Source organism: Andrographis paniculata, unplaced genomic scaffold (assembly GCF_009805555.1).
Source record: "Andrographis paniculata isolate CXL003 unplaced genomic scaffold, ASM980555v1 Contig52END, whole genome shotgun sequence".
Lineage (NCBI taxonomy): Eukaryota > Viridiplantae > Streptophyta > Magnoliopsida > Lamiales > Acanthaceae > Andrographis > Andrographis paniculata.
In genome coordinates, this window is record NW_026137587.1 from 7,878,575 (window position 1) to 7,898,270 (window position 19,696).

The 19,696-nt window shown below is 37.8% G+C and overlaps 5 protein-coding genes across 6 annotated transcripts; 4 read left to right on the forward strand and 1 right to left on the reverse strand.

The window, feature by feature from the left end:
- Positions 1-635: 635 nt before the first annotated feature.
- Positions 636-4,869, forward strand: LOC127254108 (nezukol synthase KSL3-like). Of its 2 annotated transcripts, XM_051279009.1 has the most exons (13): positions 636-807; positions 901-1,278; positions 1,374-1,551; positions 1,632-1,837; positions 1,935-2,055; positions 2,152-2,249; positions 2,342-2,556; positions 2,660-2,769; positions 2,862-2,960; positions 3,073-3,291; positions 3,367-3,514; positions 4,053-4,295; positions 4,393-4,868. In XM_051279009.1, the coding sequence occupies exons 1-13, from the start codon at positions 747-749 to the stop codon at positions 4,708-4,710; spliced, it is 2,394 nt and encodes a 797-aa protein (XP_051134966.1). In that variant the 5' UTR covers positions 636-746; the 3' UTR covers positions 4,711-4,868. The 2 variants fall into 2 exon arrangements, with proteins under 2 accessions (XP_051134966.1, XP_051134965.1); XM_051279008.1 differs by having other exon boundaries at positions 3,073-3,514; positions 4,393-4,869.
- Positions 4,870-7,278: 2,409 nt separating this feature from the next.
- On the forward strand, positions 7,279-8,142 carry LOC127254449 (nezukol synthase KSL3-like). Its single transcript, XM_051279541.1, has 3 exons — positions 7,279-7,394; positions 7,485-7,856; positions 7,952-8,142. Exons 1-3 carry the CDS (start codon positions 7,334-7,336, stop codon positions 8,140-8,142), a joined length of 624 nt encoding a protein of 207 aa, XP_051135498.1. The 5' UTR covers positions 7,279-7,333.
- Positions 8,143-8,353: 211 nt separating this feature from the next.
- Positions 8,354-11,087, forward strand: LOC127254450 (nezukol synthase KSL3-like; the record flags this gene model as incomplete). The annotated part of the gene is made up of 10 exons (XM_051279542.1): positions 8,354-8,459; positions 8,555-8,675; positions 8,767-8,864; positions 8,957-9,171; positions 9,272-9,381; positions 9,466-9,564; positions 9,687-9,905; positions 9,981-10,128; positions 10,331-10,573; positions 10,668-11,087. Coding segments are annotated over 10 exons (1,677 nt in total), but the record flags the coding sequence as incomplete, so codon positions are not given.
- A 595-nt stretch (positions 11,088-11,682) lies between these two features.
- On the forward strand, positions 11,683-15,162 carry LOC127254451 (nezukol synthase KSL3-like). The gene is made up of 12 exons (XM_051279543.1): positions 11,683-11,844; positions 11,917-12,300; positions 12,390-12,776; positions 12,871-12,991; positions 13,063-13,160; positions 13,246-13,460; positions 13,547-13,656; positions 13,741-13,839; positions 13,939-14,154; positions 14,237-14,384; positions 14,501-14,743; positions 14,833-15,162. The coding sequence occupies exons 1-12, from the start codon at positions 11,787-11,789 to the stop codon at positions 15,160-15,162; spliced, it is 2,409 nt and encodes an 802-aa protein (XP_051135500.1). The 5' UTR covers positions 11,683-11,786.
- Positions 15,163-15,172: 10 nt separating this feature from the next.
- On the reverse strand, positions 15,173-18,437 carry LOC127254111 (glycolate oxidase 1). The gene is made up of 12 exons (XM_051279011.1): positions 18,344-18,437; positions 17,811-17,986; positions 17,410-17,534; positions 17,155-17,201; positions 16,909-16,986; positions 16,696-16,820; positions 16,529-16,595; positions 16,376-16,438; positions 16,203-16,272; positions 16,018-16,118; positions 15,845-15,949; positions 15,173-15,578 (listed from the first exon to the last, which is right to left on the reverse strand). The coding sequence occupies exons 2-12, from the start codon at positions 17,948-17,950 to the stop codon at positions 15,390-15,392; spliced, it is 1,110 nt and encodes a 369-aa protein (XP_051134968.1). The 5' UTR covers positions 17,951-17,986; positions 18,344-18,437; the 3' UTR covers positions 15,173-15,389.
- Between the last annotated feature and the right edge of the window lie 1,259 nt (positions 18,438-19,696).

Below are 19,696 nucleotides of genomic sequence, written 5' to 3' on the forward strand. Positions count from 1 at the left end.
TTCCACCCATGGGCAGAGGGCAATAGTTTCACTAGTCAATATGATATCCAAATACAATATATATGTAGCTCACAAATCAATGGATAGTCGAACAATTTTAATCTTAGGATGGATTGAATTTGGGCTTGACATGCATTTACTCAATTTCAAGCCACATAAAAACAATTCTTCACCTTGGCTGAATTCAAGTTCCAAACAACAACTTCATAATGTTGTCGATTCTAATGCTCACCTGGTTCGTTCATATATTGCATAAACCAATCAAGTTCATATATTGTCTATTCTACATATATATTTTCCAAAAATAAATTGGCTCTACATTGGGGGAATTCGTGGCGTGCTTGAAGCTTTTGGTTCCATTATATTGGTCTCTACATACTATGCAATTAATCTTTTATATTCTAGTGACGAATTTCAGCATGCGATCCTGTGGGGTCTATCATAAAGATGATGAAGAAGACATATATTGTGAGATGTATTAGCAACATCATCATCGTCTATTTAAAAAAGAGAAAAAGAAAAAATCTAACTACTATCCAACAGAGACGTCTAATTAATTAACTAATTAATCAGGGCACGTGAATCCGATGCAAATTATGAATCAAATTAATTTGTCGCAGCTATATATTCTCGTGATACTTCATTGGATTCTTCACAAATCTGATATATAATTTCACAATTGTTTGATTAAGAGCTAGCTTAGCTTGGTTATTCATTGTTAATATTCACTGGACTAATAAAGAATAATGTCATCAGCCAACGGCTATCACTTTAATCCTCTGCAGCAGGCAATCCACAATTCGCCTCGTATGTATCCATCTGTGTATCTTTCTATATGTCTGTATACGTGCATATATTTATATGCATATATATATATATATATCGTGGACATTTTTCCAGGAGGCAGCAGATCGGGTGGACTAACCAAATGCATACCAAAGGTTGCTTCAGTACTAAACCAGAATCCCAGAAAGTTGAATCAAGATTACTACAAGGAGAGGATTCGAAAGAGGCTGTGTGATGTTAAGCTGGAAGTTTCGCCGTCTGCGTATGATACGGCTTGGGTGGCGATGGTGCCGGGGCTGGGGGAATACTCCGGAAGGCCTAGGCCTCGTTTCGAGCAGTGCCTCCAATGGGTAATGGAAAATCAGAATTGGGATGGCTCATGGGGACTCAATCCAGGTCACCCCTCCCTGGTTAAGGACTCGCTTTCATGCACTTTGGCATGCGTCCTCGCCCTCCGTACATGGAACCTTGGCCACCGCCTTCTCCAAAGAGGTAACTAATAACTAAACATGTTTAATGTCTGCAAATCCTAGATTTCTCTATTACAGTGGTGTCTCTGTTGGATTTTGATTTTGTTTGAATTGTAGGTTTGGATTATATTGGATCAAATGCTTGGGCTGCCTCTTCTGCTGATCAGTTATCTCCGATTGGCTTTAATATCGTGTTCCCTGCCATGGTTGATCGTGCTCTCAAACTGGATTTAACACTTCCATTAAAGCCCACGTTGATCGATTCACTCCTTTTCGCTCGAGATGCAGAAATTAGGTTTGTTTCTGAATTTGTATAAATCATCAACAGATAGCTCTTTTATGAGCTTTATCTGAATCTAGTGCTTCTTGCAATAGGCTTTGTGGCAGCAATGATCACTTGGCCTATGTTTCTGAAGGACTTGGGGACTATTGTGATTGGAAGCAGCTCTTCAAGCACCGAAGAATTAATGGTTCGTTGTTCAACTCTCCGGCCACCACTGCTGCTGCTCTGATTCAATGCCCTGATGATCATAAAAGCATTCAATACTTGGCTACAGTTGTCGAATCTTTTGATGGATGGGGTAAAAGCACGCGAACTCATATACTCTATTGAATTTAACTCTTGATTACATGTTCTCTGTTTTGATGAATATTCATGCTCATTGTTTTCTTTTGAAGTACCGGCTGTCTATCCTATGCACATACACGCTCATCTCCGCCTTGTTGATACCATAGAAAGGTTGGGCGTCAATCGCCATTTCAGAGACGAGCTTCACAATATTCTTGATGAAATATATAGGTGATATATCTTAACTTCAATACCTATATTAAGTATTTCACTGGTGTGGATCGATATAATCAATGCCAAACCAATTTCTACGAAAAATATTTATAGGGCTTGGCTGGCGAAAGATGAGGGGATATTCTCTGATATCAGTTGTCTAGCCATGGCATTTCGACTGCTACGAACCAATGGATATGATGTCTCATCAGGTTCTGTATTCTTCCATTGGCATTACATAATTCTTTGATTCTCAGATTTACAAAAGTGTCTTAATTACCCTTTGTTGTTTTTCTTGTATTAGATGAATTAGCTGCATTTGTTGACGAAGACAAATTCTTTGAGACATGTGGAATACAAAACACCGGTGTTGCGACATGTCTGGAACTTTATAGAGCTTCACAGATGAGAATATATGAAGATGAACAGGTTTTGGAGAAGATTCTTATATGGACTAGAGACTTTTTGAAGCAACAAGTGTTGGACCAAAACATTCCTGACAAGAAACTATGTGCAGAGGTGATACTTTTGTCAATTTTCAAGGGAATATATGACCTCCTCATTCCTCAACAATCTAACTCATTTAATTAACTTGATTGAAATTTTGTTTGGAACTTGAAAGGTGGAACATGACTTGAAGAATTTCTATGGAAAACTCGATCGAGTTAGTCATAGACGAAGCATCGAATTATGTGAGGTTGAAGAATTTCAAATGCTGAAAACGGCATATAGGTGGAACCTCTATTATTATAGCTGATTTTTTTTTATCCCCTTTGATTCGATTGTTTGTTGATGCTAACCTGCAATATTGTCTTGAACATTAGGTGCCGAACAATTTTCAATGAAGACCTTGCCATGTTCGCAGCAAAAGACTTCAGAATCTCCCAAGCAAAATACCACAAAGAATTAAAACAAGTGCAGAAGTACAGGGGATACAAATCAAGAAACACATGACTATTCTTTTTACTTCATATATATATATATAATATACATATATGTATGTATAACTAATGATGCATTGGGGTGTCGAAACAGGTGGTTCACTGACTGCAATATGGATGGAATGAAACAATCGAGGGACACTTCGCTGGTTTCTTCAGCATGTGCAGCTGGTGTGTTGTTTCCTGAGCCTGAATTCGCCCAGGCTCGTATAGGCTTTACTCAATTCTTTGCTCTCGCAACTTTCATTGATGATTTTATCGATAATTATGGGTCCAAGGAAGAGGCCATCCGCCTTCTAGAATTATTCAGGATGTATGTTTTCCTTTCTTCCATGTTATGTTTCTTCTTTCAAAATCTTACAGCATCTGCCGCGTCGTTTGATTGCAGCTGGGATGAGCAGAAGCTGGACGGGATCTCTGACAGCTCTAGAGAAGTAAAGATAATGTATACTGCATTATGCAAAACCATAGACGGACAAGCTGAAATGGTTTATGCCATGCAAGGCCATTGTATTAAGCATGACCTACACGAAATGGTACTTCCTCATAACACATCATTATGTTTCTATTGTTACTATTAACACTTCATTTTGACTCAAACCTCATAACAAACTAACGCAAAATTGCACAAAATTCACATGTGATTTCATAAAATTACGTCAAATCCTCTATACTTCTAAAATTACGTCAGACTCCCTAAAAAAACAATAATATACTTGGAAATAGTTGCTTTCATCTTGTTCTAAGAATTCATTTACTTTCCTCGAGGTTAAATATAATAGGTATAAATATATTTGTAATTTCCGGGTTTAAAAATAGAGATTCTAAAACATATTCGCAGTTTGGACACGTGTAGTCAAACACTATTAAATAAGGACGTCCGAGAGGTTAATAAGACGCATAGTCTATGAAATCATTAAGAAATTTGACGCAATTTCGTGAAATCACATATAATTTTGTACGGTTTCTTCCAAATTATCAGTAGATGGTTAAGTTATCCATCAATTCATCTAATGATTTATGACATGGATCATTACTTTCACCTTTGCGTTTATTTATTTTTCGTTGGAGCAGTGGATTGAGTTTCTTAGCGAGCTTCTAAATGAGAAGGGATGGGGAGAGAAGAAGATTACAACCATGGATCAATACATATCCACTTCTTGTACAACTTTTGGCCTCAAATTCTATATTCTCCTGGCATATTATTTTCTAGGACACAATATGCCCGAGGGCTTATTGGAAAGTCCCGATTTCTATACTATGTTGCACCACGCAAGCTTGGTAGGTCGACTCCTCAACGACACCGTGACATACAAGGTAATAAGCCTTCATCTACCTATGTTTAAAAAATTTTAAGATTGAAAGGGCATATAGACAGGTGGATCCAAGTATGCATGTTTTGACTTCTGAGCAGAGAGAACAGAAAGAAGGTGGCTTGAACTTCATATGCATGCTCACGGCTGGAGGAACTGTCTCGGAGGAGGAAGCCATTTCGATGGCGCAGCAAATGGCAGAAGACAGTCAGAGGAAAGTTTTGCAGATGGTTTGTCTGAGTAAAGGAAACATGGTTCCTAGAAGATGTCAAGAATTCTTTTGGGCGTTATGTAAGATGGGTAATTGGCTCTACAACGAAGATGGCGGCGATCGATTCTCATCGATGGATAAAGTTGTCGACGATATCAACAAATTGATTTTGGAGCCACTCGAGCTTCCTCGTATTGTTGAAAGTTGAAGGTGATGAAGTTATTATGTTTATATAGTTGTAAAACTAGTTATTTTGCGAGTTAATTTGAAGATAGAGATTTGTTGGAGAAATAATCTGGACTGAATGAAAATACAAAGAAATAAAATTTTGCAAGGCATACACTGTCTTGGATATACTTTGAGTCAGAGTAGATTCGCTTTCCTTATATGATATTTCGACCCTATTAACGGCTTGGGTTACACGAAATTCGTACGAGAATAAAACAAAATAACACTCGAATTTTAGGCGAAAAATTGAGCAACGTAAAAGTTTGAGAGATTATTTGCTAATGAAGAATATAATTTCGAGAATCCTGAAAGAAAGGAGAGACTTGAGAGTATTATGTGTATTTCACTCATGACTTTTTGTCACTATATATTTGGAAGTGTCTTTTCTGAAAAATTTGAATTTGAATTTTAAATTCAAAAGACACAATCTTTCATGAAAACATGCAACTTTAATTTCAAATTAAAAAAATTTCATTTATTCATTAAAATTATTGTTATAAAAAATATAATCGAATCTAAAGATTTTATTAAAGAAATGGAGTGAATAACGCAAAATAAACTTGAATTAGTTTTGGTTTTGAAGGCTCAGCCCAAATCAACTCGAAAACACAAATCACACTACAACACACCCAACAAACACAATAGCACCGCCTAAAACCCACGACACAAGACCTATATCCCTACAAACCAAAAATACAAGGCTTAACAGAAGCCTACAACGTTGAGAGAGCCCCTTGCGGCTCAACACAACAATACAGGGGAAATAATCACGCCAGAGAACTCCACAGATAGGAGGAAGGCAACCGTCGAAGAACCACCGGAAATCGTCGCCGAAAAAGGGCCAGAGAGTTGAGCGAGAGAAAAGAGAGCTAGAGAGAGGGCGAAAGGATATGTAGAGAGAGAAATAATATTGAGTAAATTAATGGTCACGACCTCTCTCTCTCAATATATATACATAAGGAAAAGAGTAAGTGGACCATGGGCCGTGGATTTGGGCCAAATGCTTTTGGGCTGCGTAAACATGAGTGTGTATTGTGTATAATTGGGTGGATCATTATGGAAAAAAAAATCCAACAGTTATCTATTGAAATTTAAATTTGAATTTATAAGCATGAATTAAATAATTTAATTCATCTTTTGAAAATAATAATTTTCAAACAATATGACCATAATTTTCACCTTTCCTGAAGATAGCTCGATACAATATTCGTTATCTTCGAATAAATTCAATAACAACAAAATAATCAACAAGATTCATTCCAATATTGTCTTTTTTATTTTTTATATGATGTGGAAAACCGCAGTCATTGCTCTTCGAACATATCTTCTACTACATATGAAAGCTTTAAGGACACTTGTGCTGGAGGGCTTTTGAACATCCTGAAGAAATAATCTGGACTTGAATCAGTGGAGAATAGCAAACAAATTTCAATATGCTTCAAGTGATCGATAATGTACTCAAAACATTAACTTAAAATTATTTTTATTAATTAAAAAGGTTACAAAGATTACAAGTAAACATACACAAGCGGACAACGAATTCCTTTATTTGATATATGAAATCGAGAAGATAAACTAATTAAATCAGGTTCAGTACGAGATCTAACACATTTCAACGCTTTAAAAAATGAAAAATTAAAAGCCAATGTTTTAGTTTTAGATATATATATATATATATATATATAGATATTTTGTGTTTGTTACATGAAAATGAAAAATGGGTAATTAATACCAAAAAAAAATTATCTTGAATTATTTAAATTTTATATCTAGATAAAATATATTTTATATTGTGGGATTATATTATATATTGTGGTAATATTAATAGATAACGTGCAGATTTTTTTCTTGGGTAAGTGAACAAATTCTTGGCACTCACGCTGGCGATGCTGTTTTTACAAATCGAATTAAAATATTTCAGAAGTTTTGATTATAAAACACGATACAACAGGTAGATGAACCTTGTAATTGAAGGATACATATGTAACTAATGGCTTAGTCTCCCTAACAAGTTCGAGCTTTTAGGTGAGACGGTCATTAGTTTCCGACATGGTATCAGAGTCTAGGCTAGGTCTCGAGTTCGAGTCCCGCCCGTCCCCATTTGTGGCATATGCATGTGCGTGTTCGTAGGTTTAACGGAAGGCCAAATGTATAAAGGGAAATGAGGTGTTAACTCAAACACAGTATGACAGTGTCCGTAAGGGATGGTCCCGGTTCAAATCCCGATACCTAACGGTCTTGGCTGTTGTCGCCTAGTGTCACTTGTCCTGTGGGCTTAGTTTGCAACTTATAACTTGAGTCACTATTATTATTATTATTTTTTTGAGTTGGATGAGTAAATATCTCGTTTCCTTTGAGATTGAATAGTATATAATAAATGACATAGCTGGGGAAAGTTGTGACGTGCTTGAGCTTTTGATTTGGCTATAGTTGTCTCTACATATTTTGCAATTAATTAATCTTTTATATTATGGTGAAGAATTTCAAATGCTCCTCCTGATCCTTCACTGCGTCTCACACATCTGATTGATAACTCCACTGGAGCTTGGCTTATTCACATTACTTGTTGTAATCGCATTGTTTCACTGGACAAAAGAATAATAATGTCAGCAGCTAACGGCCATCACTTCAATCCTCTTCAGCAGGCACTCAACAATTCTCCTGGTATGTATCTGTGTATCTTTCTATATGTGTGTACATGCATATATGTATATATATAGATATATATATATCGTGGTTAAGTCATTTCTTCAGGAGGTGGCAGATTCGGTGGACCAACAAAATGCATCCCGAAGGTTGCTTCAGTACTGAACCAGAACCCCGGGAAGTTGAATCAAGATTACTACAAGGAGAGGATTAGAAAGAGGCTGTGTGATGTTAAGCTGGAAGTGTCGCCGTCTGCGTATGATACGGCGTGGGTGGCAATGGTACCGGGGCTGGGAGAATACTCCGGCAGGCCTCGTTTCCAGAAGTGCCTTGAATGGGTAATGGAAAACCAGAATGGGGACGGCTCATGGGGACTCACTCCAGGTCACCCCTCCCTCGTTAAGGATTCACTTTCATGCACTTTGGCATGCATCCTCGCCCTCCATAAATGGAACCTCGGCCACCGACTTCTCGAAAGAGGTAACTAACAAATCTTATATATATAATGTCTGCCTACCCTGGATTTCCCTGTTGCACTGCTGTCTGTGGTATTTTCAATTTGTTTTGAACTGTAGGTTTGGATTATATTGGATCAAATTCTTGGGCTGCCTCTTCTGCTGATCAGTTATCTCCCATTGGATTCAATATAGTGTTTCCTGCCATGGTTGACCGTGCTATCAAATTGGATTTAACTCTTCCATTAAAGCCCACATTGATCGATTCACTCCTTCACGCTCGAGATTCAGAAATTAGGTTTGTTTTCTGACCCTGATGCACTCAAATTAGAAGGCTTCAATTTTTATTTTTGAATTGTTATAAATCTTCAACAGGGATCTCTTTTATGAGCTCAATCTGAATCTGAGTGCTTCTTGCAATAGGCTTTGTGGCAGAAATGATAACTTGGCATATGTTGCTGAAGGACTTGGCGACTATTGTGATTGGAAGCAGCTCTTAAAGCACCGAAGAATTAATGGTTCATTGTTCGACTCACCGGCCACCACTGCTGCTGCTCTGTTCAATGCTCTGATGATTATACAAGTTTTGAATACTTGTCTACAGTTGTAGACTCTTTTGATGGATGGGGTAAGAGCGTGCAAACTTGTATACCCTGTTGAATTTAGCTCTTGATTACACGTTCTCTGTTTTAATGATCATTCATTCTCATTGTGTCTTTAAAGTACCAGCTTTCCATCCAATGCGCATACACACTTGTCTCCGCCTTGTTGATACCATAGAAAGGTTGGGCATCGATAGCCATTTCAGAGATGAGCTCCACAGTATTCTTGATGAAATACATAGGTGATATGTGTCAACTTCTGTTCCTATATATTAATTTCACTCGTGTGGATATTATCAATGCTAAACCAATTTCCACGACAAATATTAATAGGGGTTGGCTTGCGAAAGACGAAGGGATATTCTCTGATATCAGTTGTCTAGCCATGGCATTTCGACTGCTACGAACCAATGGATATGATGTCTCATCTGGTTCTGTATTCTTCCACTGGCATTACATAATTCTTTGATTCTCAGATTTACGTAAGTGTCTTAATTACCCTTTGTTGTTTTTCTTGTATTAGATGAATTAGCTAAGTTTGTCGATGAAGACAAATTCTTTGCTACATGTGGAATACAAAACACCTGTGTTGCGACATGTCTTGAACTTTACAGAGCTTCACAAGTACGAATATACGAAGAAGAACTAGTTTTGGAGAAAATACTTTCATGGAGTAGAGAATTTCTAAAGCAACAAGTGTTGAACCAAAACATTCCTGACAAGAAACTACGTGCAGAGGTGATATATACTTGTGTCAAGTTTCAAGGGAATGACTCTCATTTCTGAACAAGCTCACTCTTTCAATTACTGGACTAAAATCTTGTTTGGAACTTCAAAGGTGGAATATGACTTGAGGAATTTCTATGGAAAACTCGATCGGATTAGTCACAGACGAAGCATCGAATTATATGATGTTGAAGAATTTCAAATGTTAAAAACAGCATATAGGTGGAACCTATATTATAACTTTAATTTATCCACTTTGATTAGATTGTTTGTTGATGCTAACTTCCATATTGTCTTGAACATTAGGTGCCGTACCATTTACAATGACGAACTTGCCATGTTCGCAGTGCAAGACTTCAGAATCTCCCAAGCACAATACCAAGAAGAATTCAAACAAGTGCAGAAGTACAATTATTCGATACAAATCAATAAACAGATGCTTTGTTTATCTTTTTTCTTTCCTTTACTTCATATGTATATAAATATATATGTGTTTGTATTTAATAATCCATTGGGTGTCAAAACAGGTGGTTCATCGAAAGCAATATGGATTGCATAAAACAATTGCGGAACACTTGTCTAGTTTCTTCGGCATTGGCTCTTGGTGCTATGGCAGCTGACCCTGAATTAGCGCAGATTCGTGTAGCCTTTGCTCAATGCTCGACTCTTGGAACATCGCTTGATGATTTTTTCGATAGTTATAAATCCAAAGGAGAGGCCACCAACCTTGTAGAATTATTAAGGAAGTACGTTTTTCTTTCTTACGAGCTATGCTTCTTGTTTCAAAATCTTGCGTCATCTGCAGCATCATTTTACTGCAGTTGGGATAAGCAGAAGCTGGAGGAGATCTCTTACAGCTCTAGAGAAGTAGAGATTATGTATACCGCGACATGCAAAACCATAGGCGAGCATGCCGAAAAGGCTTTTTCAGTGCAAGGCCGTTGTGTTAAGCACGAACTACACAAAGTGGTGAGTTCACTGAATCTTCTTTCCTGCGCTAGACGATGATCCAAATGACCGTCTCACCTAACAACTTAAATTTTTTAGGTGAAACAGCTAAATGACCGTCTCCTCTTTCATCAACATCGACAAAAAAATCCCTTCATCTCGTGATTTATAATAATGATCGTTAGTTTAAACCTTTTTCTTTTTTGTTTGTTCGGTGGAGCAGTGGCTTGAGTATCTTATGGAGTTTCTGAATAAGAAGGGATGGGGAGAGAAGAAGATTACAACCATGGATCAATACATATCCACTTCTCGTATAACTACCGGTGTTGTAATAGCTATTGTCACAGCCTGTTATTTTCTAGCACCAAAAATTCCCGATGGCTTCTTGTCAAGTCCCGATTTCTATACTATGTCGTACCATACAACCTTGGTCGTTCGACTCCTCAACGACATCAATACTTACAAGGTAATCACAGCCTTCATTTAACTATGTCTGACTTCATTTTTTTAGGATTGAAAGACAGGTGGATCCAATTATGCATGTTTTGAATTTTGAGCAGAGGGAACAGAAAGAAGGTTCCTTGAACTTCATATGCATGCTCACGGCTGGAGGAAGTGTCTCGGAGGAGGAAGCCATTTCGATGGCGCATCGAATGAAAGAAGACAGTCAAAGGAAAGTTTTGCAGATGCTTTGTATGAGTAAAGGAAACATGGTTCCCAGAAGATGCCAAGAATTCATGTGGGGGACATGTAAGATTGCCAATTGGCTCTACAATGAAGATGGCAGTGACCAATTCTCATCGCCGGAGAAAAATGTCGAGGATATTAAGGCATTGATTTGGGAGCCACTCGAGCTTCCTCTTATTGTTGAAACTTGAAGGCTATCAAGATGATGAATGCAGATGGTCTCAAAGTTAAAAAGATATTTGACGACTACCTAGTTATCTTAATTTTCAATAAGCATCTATTATCTATCTTTTTGTGACGTGTGTTCATGTGATTGTTAATGGTTTTTTCTAAACTAAATACATTGGTTTAGTAAAAAAAACATATATATGTGAGCTGGACAGATGCTTATAATGAGCAGACACACAGCACACAAGTCAACGTCAATATAACACTTGCATTTCTCTGAAAAAAAAAAAAAAAAACAACGGTTTGCTTGCGTATTACATTTTGGATATGTCGATCTGGACAACCTCTATTTTGTCCACAAATTAAAGCATTGGAGAGATTAATTAATGTATTGCACAGAGAAGAAAAAACATTCAAGAATGGCAGCTCCAACCATAATGAATAAAGATGATGGATGATTAGCATATATGATAAATTTTAATTGAAGAAATATTTTATTTAATTTGTTGGCATCATCATATATTTGTCACCCAGAAAGTCTAACTACTCCTCGACCACAGACAACAAACGAGTTACTTTATTAATCCCGGTGATAGAGTGGATGCCATTTAATTAATTAAATATCGAATTTGTCCCATGCAAGGGCGGATATACATGCTCTTGATCCTTCACTGGCATCTTCACATACCTAGTATACATATACTTATATATATATATATATATGTATACTTCCATTAGTCTTTATTAAGAGCAAGCTTAGCTTAGCTTATCACATTAATTGGTTGCAATTGTGGATTAAAGTTCCTCTGGACAAAATAATAATAATGTCATCAGCTTGCGGCTATCACTTTAATCCTCTGCAGGCAACCCAAATTTCTCATGGTATGTATGTGTGTGTATATACATATATATATGTATATGTATATGCATGTCCTGGTTAACTTCTTTCTCCAGGAGGCGGCAGCATAGGTGGACGGACGAAATCTACCCTAAAGGTTCCGGCAACGAGCCGGCCTGCCCGGAAGTTGGATCAAGATCACTACAAGGAGAAGGTTCGAAAGAGTTTGAGGAGTGGTAATAATGTTGAGCTGGAAATGTCGCCGTCTGCGTATGATACGGCGTGGGTGGCAATGGTGCCGGAGCTGGGGGAATATTCCGGCAGGTCTAAGCCTCGTTTCCAGCAGTGCCTCCAATGGGTAATGGAAAACCAGAATGGGGACGGCTCCTGGGGACTCAATCCAGGTCACCCCTCCCTCGTTAAGGACTCGCTTTCATGCACTTTGGCATGCGTCCTTGCCCTCGGTACATGGAACCTCGGCCATCGCCTTCTCCAAAGAGGTAATGAACTTACATGTTTAATTTCTGCAAATTCTAGATCTCTGTATTACAGTAATGTCTGTTGGATTTTGATTTTGTTTGAATTGTAGGTTTGGATTATATTGGATCAAATGCTTGGGCTGCCTCTTCTGCTGATCAGTTATCTCCCATTGGATTTAATATCGTGTTTCCTGCCATGGTTGATCGTGCTCTCAAACTGGATTTAACTCTTCCATTAAGCCAGAGGCTGATCGATTCACTCATTCGCAGTCGAGATTCTGAAATTGGGCTTTGCGGAAGAAATTATTCTAACTTGGCGTATGTTGCTGAAGGACTTGGCGACTATTGTGATTGGAAGCAGCTCTTAAACCATAGAAGAAGTAATGGTTCGTTGTTCGACTCTCCGGCCACCACTGCTGCTGCTCTGATTCGATACCCTGATGATCATAAAAGCTTTCAATACTTGGCTACAGTTGTCGACTCTTTTGATGGATCGGGTGAGCTCAGCAAGATAATATATTCTGTCGAATTTAGCTCTTGGTTACACGTTGTGTGTTTTGATGAATATTCATGCTCTTTCTTGTTATGAAGTACCCTGTGTCTATCCTATGCACATACGCACTCGTCTCCGTCTTGTTGACACCATGGAAAGGTTGGGAGTCAATTGCCATTTTAGAGATGAGCTTCACAATATTCTTGATGAAATATATAGGTAATAGATCTTTACTTCAATACCTACATAATCAAAATGCTTGCTGCATAACCAATTTCCACGGCAAACAGGGGTTGGCTGGCGAAAGACGAAGAGATATTCTCTGATATCAGTTGTCTAGCCATGGCATTTCGACTGCTACGAACCAATGGATATGATGTCTCATCAGGTTCAGTATTCTTCCATTGTCATTACATAATTCTTTCACTTTCAAATTAACAATAGTGTGTTGTTTTTTCATGTACCTCGATTAGACGAATTAGCTGCTTTTGTTGATGAGGAGAAGTTCTTTGATACATGTGGAATACAAAACACCAGCATCGCAACATGTCTAGAACTCTACCGAGCTTCACAACTGAGAATATACGAAGAAGAACAGATTTTGGAGAAAATTCTTACATGGACTAGAGAATTTCTGAAGAAACAAGTCTTGAACCAAAACATTCTGGACAAGAAACTATGTAGAGAGGTGATACTCTTGTCGATTTTCAGGGGAATGACCTCCTCATTCCTCAACAAACTAACTCGACTCAAATATTGTTTGGAACTTGAAAGGTGGAACATGACTTGAGGAATTTCTATGGAAAACTCGATCGAGTTAGTCATAGACGAACCATCGAATCATATGATGCTCAAGAATTTCAAATGCTAAAAACGGCATATAGGTGGAACCTCTCCTATAGCTGATATCTCCTTAATTTGATTGGATTTTTTGTCGATGCTAACTGCAATATTGTCTTGAACATTAGGTGTCGTACAATTTACAATGACGAACTTGCCATGTTGGCAGTGGAAGATTTCATAGTTTCCCAAGCACAATACCAGGAAGAACTAAAACACGTGCAGAAGTAAAATGGATACAAAACAAGATACAGATGCCTTTTTTTTTTTACTGCATATAGCTCTGTGTATGTAACTAATGATGCATTGGGTGTCGATTAAAACAGGTGGTTCGTCGACTGCAATATGGATCGCATGAAACAATCGAGGGACACGTCACTAGTTTCGTCAGCATTTGCTTCTGGTGTTATGGTTGGCCCTGAATTAGCCCAGGCTCGTATAGCCTTTGCTCAAGTCTCGGTTCTTACAACTGTGATTGATGATTTTATCGATGATTATGGATCCAGAGAAGAGTCGATCAGACTTGTGGAATTATTAAGGAAGTATGATTTTCCTCTCTTGCATGTTATGCCAAAAATTATGATTCTTGTCCAAACAAATCTAATTACCATCATTTGATTGCAGCTGGGATAAGCAGAACCTGGAGAAGATCTCTGACAGCTCTAGAGAAGTAAAGATAATGTATACTGCTTTATGCAAAACCATAGATGAACAATCGAAAAAGGCTTATGCCGTGCAAGGCCGTTGTATTAAGCAAGAACTTCACGAAATGGTACCACGTCATAATTAGCACTTCATTCTACCTATTGCTACTATTTCATGAACATCCACAAAAAATTCCTTTTCATCTCATCATTTATGGCAATGATCATTTGTCTGTTGGAGCAGTGGCTTGAGTTACTTGAAGAATTTCTAAATGGGAAGGGTTGGGGAGACAAGAAGATTACAACCATGCATCAATACATATCCACTTCTCGTATAACGTCCATCGCCAAACTCTTGACTGTCTCGGCCACCTATGGTCTAGGACAAAAAATACCCGAGGGCTTATCATCAACTCCCGATTTCTATACTATGTGGTACCACACAAGCTTGGTTGGTCGACTTCTCAACGATGTCAAGAGTTACAAAGTAATATAAAACCTTCACCCAACTATGTTCTAACAAAATTTAAGATTGAAAAGGTGGATTAAAGTTTGTAATTTTTGAGTTTCGTGCAGAGGGAACAGGAAGAAGGTGCTTTGAACTTCATCTCCATGCTGACAGCAGGAGGAACTGTCTCGGAGGAGGAAGCCATTTCGACGGCGCAGCGAATGAGAGAAGACAGTCAGAGGAAAATGTTGCAGATGCTTTGTCTGAGTAAAGGCAACATTGTTCCTAGAAGATGTAAAGAATTTTTGTGGGGGGTATGTAAGATTGCTAATTGGCTCTACAACGGAGATGGCTGCGATCAATTCACGTCGCCGGATAAAATTGTCGAGGATATTAACGCGTTGATTTGGGAGCCACTCGAGCTCCGATCCCTCAGACTGCAACCAGTTGAGCAATGAAGAAGACGAGTCAGAAATCAAACATATATAGGCAGCCATGGCTATTTATGAGAAACACAGACACATACATACATACATATACGTATGTGCTTGTGTATGTATCAGACCCCAAAAGTGTATGGTTTTTACAATACAAGTAACAATGAGTGGCATTGCTAAGTTCTTATAATCGAATGAAAATCTCCAGATTTCCACATATCGGAACGACTTCGCCATGCGTAATATATTTACAGCCGAGCAGCCGGGAGCGGAGAGGCATCCCAGTCGGTCTTGATGTGGTTGCGATTAATATCGCTCAGAGACGTGCAGCCATTCAATGCCATCGTCAGTTCAAACTCGTCGTGCAACATCTGAAGTACTTTCCTCACGCCGGCTTCCCCTTCAGTAGCCAATGCAAACAACACCGGTCTCCCAATCTAGCATCGAATGAATATATCTTTCTATCGTTAAATTACGAAATGAGAGCCAGATAATATCGAATGAATACCATCAATGGTTCTTCGAGAAAAAGATAAAAGGGGTTTAGGTAAAATCCTACCATGTTTCGAATCATTTTCGAGATTAAAGTTAGTAAATATTACAAAACTTAAGCATTTCTTCCATCGCATGCATATAGCAATGTAACAAATATAAGATCGATATTTGTCGTGAGCTTCATGAACATAGGATCGAACAAACTTACGAAGATGCCGGAAGCACCAAGTGCAAGGGCCTTGAAGACATCTGTCCCACGTCGAACCCCGCCATCCAAGAAAACCGGGAGGCGACCCTGAGCAGCTTTCACGACCTAAATTTCGGGACAAGGATTAGCGAGAGGGAGAATACAAAGTGATAGGAAATTAGTAGAGACGATACCTCTTCCAGAGCCTCAATGGTCGCAGGAACATAGTCGAGCTGGCGAGCGCCATGGTTGGATACAATAATCCCGGCAACTCCATTCTGGATGGCAATCCTTGCTGTTCGATACATTCAAGACGAGAAAATGAATACACACAAAAGCATGAATACTGAAGGAAAAATGACGAGATGCCGTCTCTTACTATCCTCAGCAGTGATTATGCCCTTAACCAGGATGGGCAACGAGGTAATCGATTGGAGCCACTTCACATCCTGTCGATGTTCAGACAACATGGTATCAATATCCATAGAGTTTTTCAAATATACAGCCTCCCCTGTTTGCGAAACCTTCAACATTTTCAATTTATAAATGTACCTTCCAGCTCAAAGTTCGATCAATTTGGCCAGCAACATATGAGGCCAATCCAGAGTCATCAGCCTGCATTGAAGATTTGAGTTGAGAATAACATCAACCATGTCCATGTATATTTATTTCGCGCTAAATTAAGAATGTAATTGGGACACATACTTTGTCCATCTTCCCCAAGTCCAAACCTTCAAAATTCTTCAGAGACAGATGAGGCGGCAAAGTGAATCTGTACACAAGCAAATCATGAGTTCCTTCAAGAAATTGTAATACGATCATTAGGTGATTGATCATTGATTTGATACGATGTGTCGAGTTAATGTCTGCACCTGTTCTTGATGTCAGCCTCTCTGCGTCCGAGTCTTGGAGTATCCACAGTGAGCGCAATCGCCTTAAAACCGGCCTTTTCAGCTCTCCTTACGAGCTGAGCCACCACATTCCTGTCCTTGTAGACCTAAACATTATTTCAATGACTCAAAATAATCAGACAGGGAACAGTGTTTCAGGTTCGGCGTGTGTTGTAAACATAGCCTCATTCTTACATAAAGCTGGAAGAATCGAATGCCTGGTCCAGTCGAAGCAACTTCTTCAACACTGGAAGTAGCCCAGGATGACAATGTCTGAAATAAAATATCAACCATTCATTCGATTCAACGGAGAGAAATACAAAGGCTATGAAAATGAATACTTCTCAAATCAGATTGTTCCCAAATCTTAGGAATTTTAAGACAAATATCTATGTAGTCTTGGTTTATACGCAAGAAATCGAACAAGGAGAGAATCCGAACCATGATTGTTCCTGCAGCTGATGCAGCTCTTGCTGTTGCATACTCTCCTGTTGCATAACATAACCGACAAAATAAATATGAATAAACACCAAATACAGAATCCATATCCAAGTGTGACGTATGATCACAGAAACTGGACTTTTATTCATGAAATAATTAATCTGAACTTCGCCATTCCGGTATTCACCAAATCAAGATAACTACTGGTTATAGACTGTTATACGCAAACTACGAACAGATATCATCGATACTGACCATCAACATGAGCCATTTTCTGCATAGCAGATGGTGCAATCATGATTGGCATCGAAATCTTGAAGCCAAGGACAGTGGTAGTCATGTCGATCTTGCTTACATCAATCAGGACACGGGGCCTAAACCTGAACGATTTTTGTCACAACAACACTTCAAATTATCACGACATAAAACAACCCATAAATCGGATCATACCATCAAATAACAGCTTGTCTACAAGTTTAAACTAAAAAGCAAACATATGTCACTCTTGCAATTAACTTGTTTTAGTTTCTCAACATACAACAACCTTTATTTCGATCTTTCGTGTCTACAATACACCTTATGCACAAACTGAGGGAGATGCACAAAACGAAGTTGAAAATTTCACATATATATATATATAACCAATGATGACTTACAGAATCCGGGAGAATGCATTCCGATTCTCGGCCAGAGTCCACTCATCTTCTGCACCAGATGCATAGTAGTCATACACCATTTTCGGCAATTTTTGCTTGGCAATAGCCTGATACTCCATCACATTCGTAATCTCCCCCATCGTCGCAGCCGGCGTCTCAAAGTCCCCTTCGAAAATCTGGATCAAACAAGGATAGATACACATAATACATGTCACATACCCCTTCAACAACATGAACAACTAGCTTAAGCCTAAAAAACTATCACCAAACATATATGATCAATATATATATATACACACAAATAACCTCATGTTTATAAGACCAAATATGCATGTAATGTGTAAAACCCAAACAAAATGAATCAAAACAGCGACTCTGCATCATTAACTCAATCAAAATGAATTTAAAAATTGAGACAATCCACAAGCAAATCCACCATTCTAAGCAAATAACCATTACTACCAATCAAATCTTGTCTGAGAAAAAACAGAGGCAGACGGAGAGAAAAAGATAGAGAAGAGAGAGGAGCAGACCTGAGGGCTGAAGAGAAATGAGAAGAGCAACACTGAAGAGGGATACTAGTTATGTATTATTGTTGCAAATGGATAGACCTGAAAAGTTAGTGAACCAAGAAAAAAACTGACCAATAAAATACTCGAAAAAACTGAAAAATTAAAAATCCAAGATTAGGGTTGGGAAATTAAAGGAAGAAGACAAATTAAGAGGTGATGACAAAAGAATTGAGGATGAGCATTTGGAGGCTACAATTCGAAACCCCATCCGATTAGAGGGGCAACTGGGCTGCTCTCTACCACATGCTTCTTCTGTGCTTCTCACTGCTTCGTTCTCTCATCCCCTCTCTATGGGCTAAAATTTTTTATCCACGTTTTATTTTATTTTTCTGGAAAGTACTGTATCGTCCTTTCATCATCATCTTCTTCTTCTCAATGTCTTGTTCTATGTCGGCTCACTCTCAGTCCTTCTCTTGTGGGTTTCCATTTTAACAAGAAAGGAAATCGAAGAATCTTATGTATAAATGTATTGGGGTGTGTGTTTTATGTATATGTGACCAAGAATCATAATTCGCAATACAAGTGATTGGTAGTAAATGGGGGTTTCAGACCAATCTTGTCTGATTTGTTTGTCATCATTTCACATTTTCACGCAGGGTATAAATATTTAATTAGATACTTCTTAGTAAAAGAATTTAATAAATAGTAAAAAATCTCAATAAATCCCATAACAAATTAGAATTTTTATGAATAATGTACTGAGGGTGTTCACGAAGCAGTGTTATATTAATTCCAGCTCCAACGGCTATTTTCGGGTTCTTGTTAGGGTGGGTATACGAGCAGATCTCAGCAGAATTCGGGCGGCGCCACGCCATTTGGTCATCTATCAAAATAAATGTGTTTTTTTTTTTTTTTTTCCGATCAAGAAAAAATAAATAAATGTGTTTTATTCCTATACAATTTTTACATATGTTCTTAAAAAATAATATATATATAATAATTTATAAATTATTATTTTGCATAATACTTATATTTTTTAATATATATTTATTTGATTTATGTTTTATATACTGTTAAAATTTATTTTGCCACAATCCATACAATTTGCTCCGGAAATTGTTTAAATTTATATGTGATTACATTATTTTTTTAATTTATTAATTAAATATTAAATAAATATAGATATTTTACCCCCGAAATTTAAACTCTATTTTCGCCATTTTATTTACTAATAGTATATTATATTTAATTAAAGAATGACGTAATATCATTAAAGCTCGTTCATCGTGTATTACATTATGAAAATTAACAACACATGACATCAGAGTAGATATATAATAATAATAATAATAATATAATCTAAAACTACATATC

Coding starts and splice junctions, on each gene's coding strand:
- LOC127254451 (XM_051279543.1), top strand. CDS start 11,787: ATGTCATCAGCTTGCGGCTATCACTTTAATCCTCTGCAGGCAACCCAA. Junction 13,840..13,938: donor GAACTAAAACACGTGCAGAA/GTAAAATGGATA, acceptor CGATTAAAACAG/GTGGTTCGTCGACTGCAATA. Junction 14,385..14,500: donor AGCAAGAACTTCACGAAATG/GTACCACGTCAT, acceptor CTGTTGGAGCAG/TGGCTTGAGTTACTTGAAGA.
- LOC127254111 (XM_051279011.1), bottom strand. CDS start 17,950: ATGGGGGAGATTACGAATGTGATGGAGTATCAGGCTATTGCCAAGCAA. Junction 16,987..17,154: donor CAGCTGCAGGAACAATCATG/GTTCGGATTCTC, acceptor ATTTTATTTCAG/ACATTGTCATCCTGGGCTAC. Junction 16,439..16,528: donor ACTTGGGGAAGATGGACAAA/GTATGTGTCCCA, acceptor TCTTCAATGCAG/GCTGATGACTCTGGATTGGC.
- LOC127254449 (XM_051279541.1), top strand. CDS start 7,334: ATGTCAGCAGCTAACGGCCATCACTTCAATCCTCTTCAGCAGGCACTC. Junction 7,395..7,484: donor GGCACTCAACAATTCTCCTG/GTATGTATCTGT, acceptor TCATTTCTTCAG/GAGGTGGCAGATTCGGTGGA. Junction 7,857..7,951: donor CCACCGACTTCTCGAAAGAG/GTAACTAACAAA, acceptor TTTGAACTGTAG/GTTTGGATTATATTGGATCA.
- LOC127254108 (XM_051279008.1), top strand. CDS start 747: ATGTCATCAGCCAACGGCTATCACTTTAATCCTCTGCAGCAGGCAATC. Junction 808..900: donor GGCAATCCACAATTCGCCTC/GTATGTATCCAT, acceptor ACATTTTTCCAG/GAGGCAGCAGATCGGGTGGA. Junction 2,056..2,151: donor ATTCTTGATGAAATATATAG/GTGATATATCTT, acceptor AAATATTTATAG/GGCTTGGCTGGCGAAAGATG.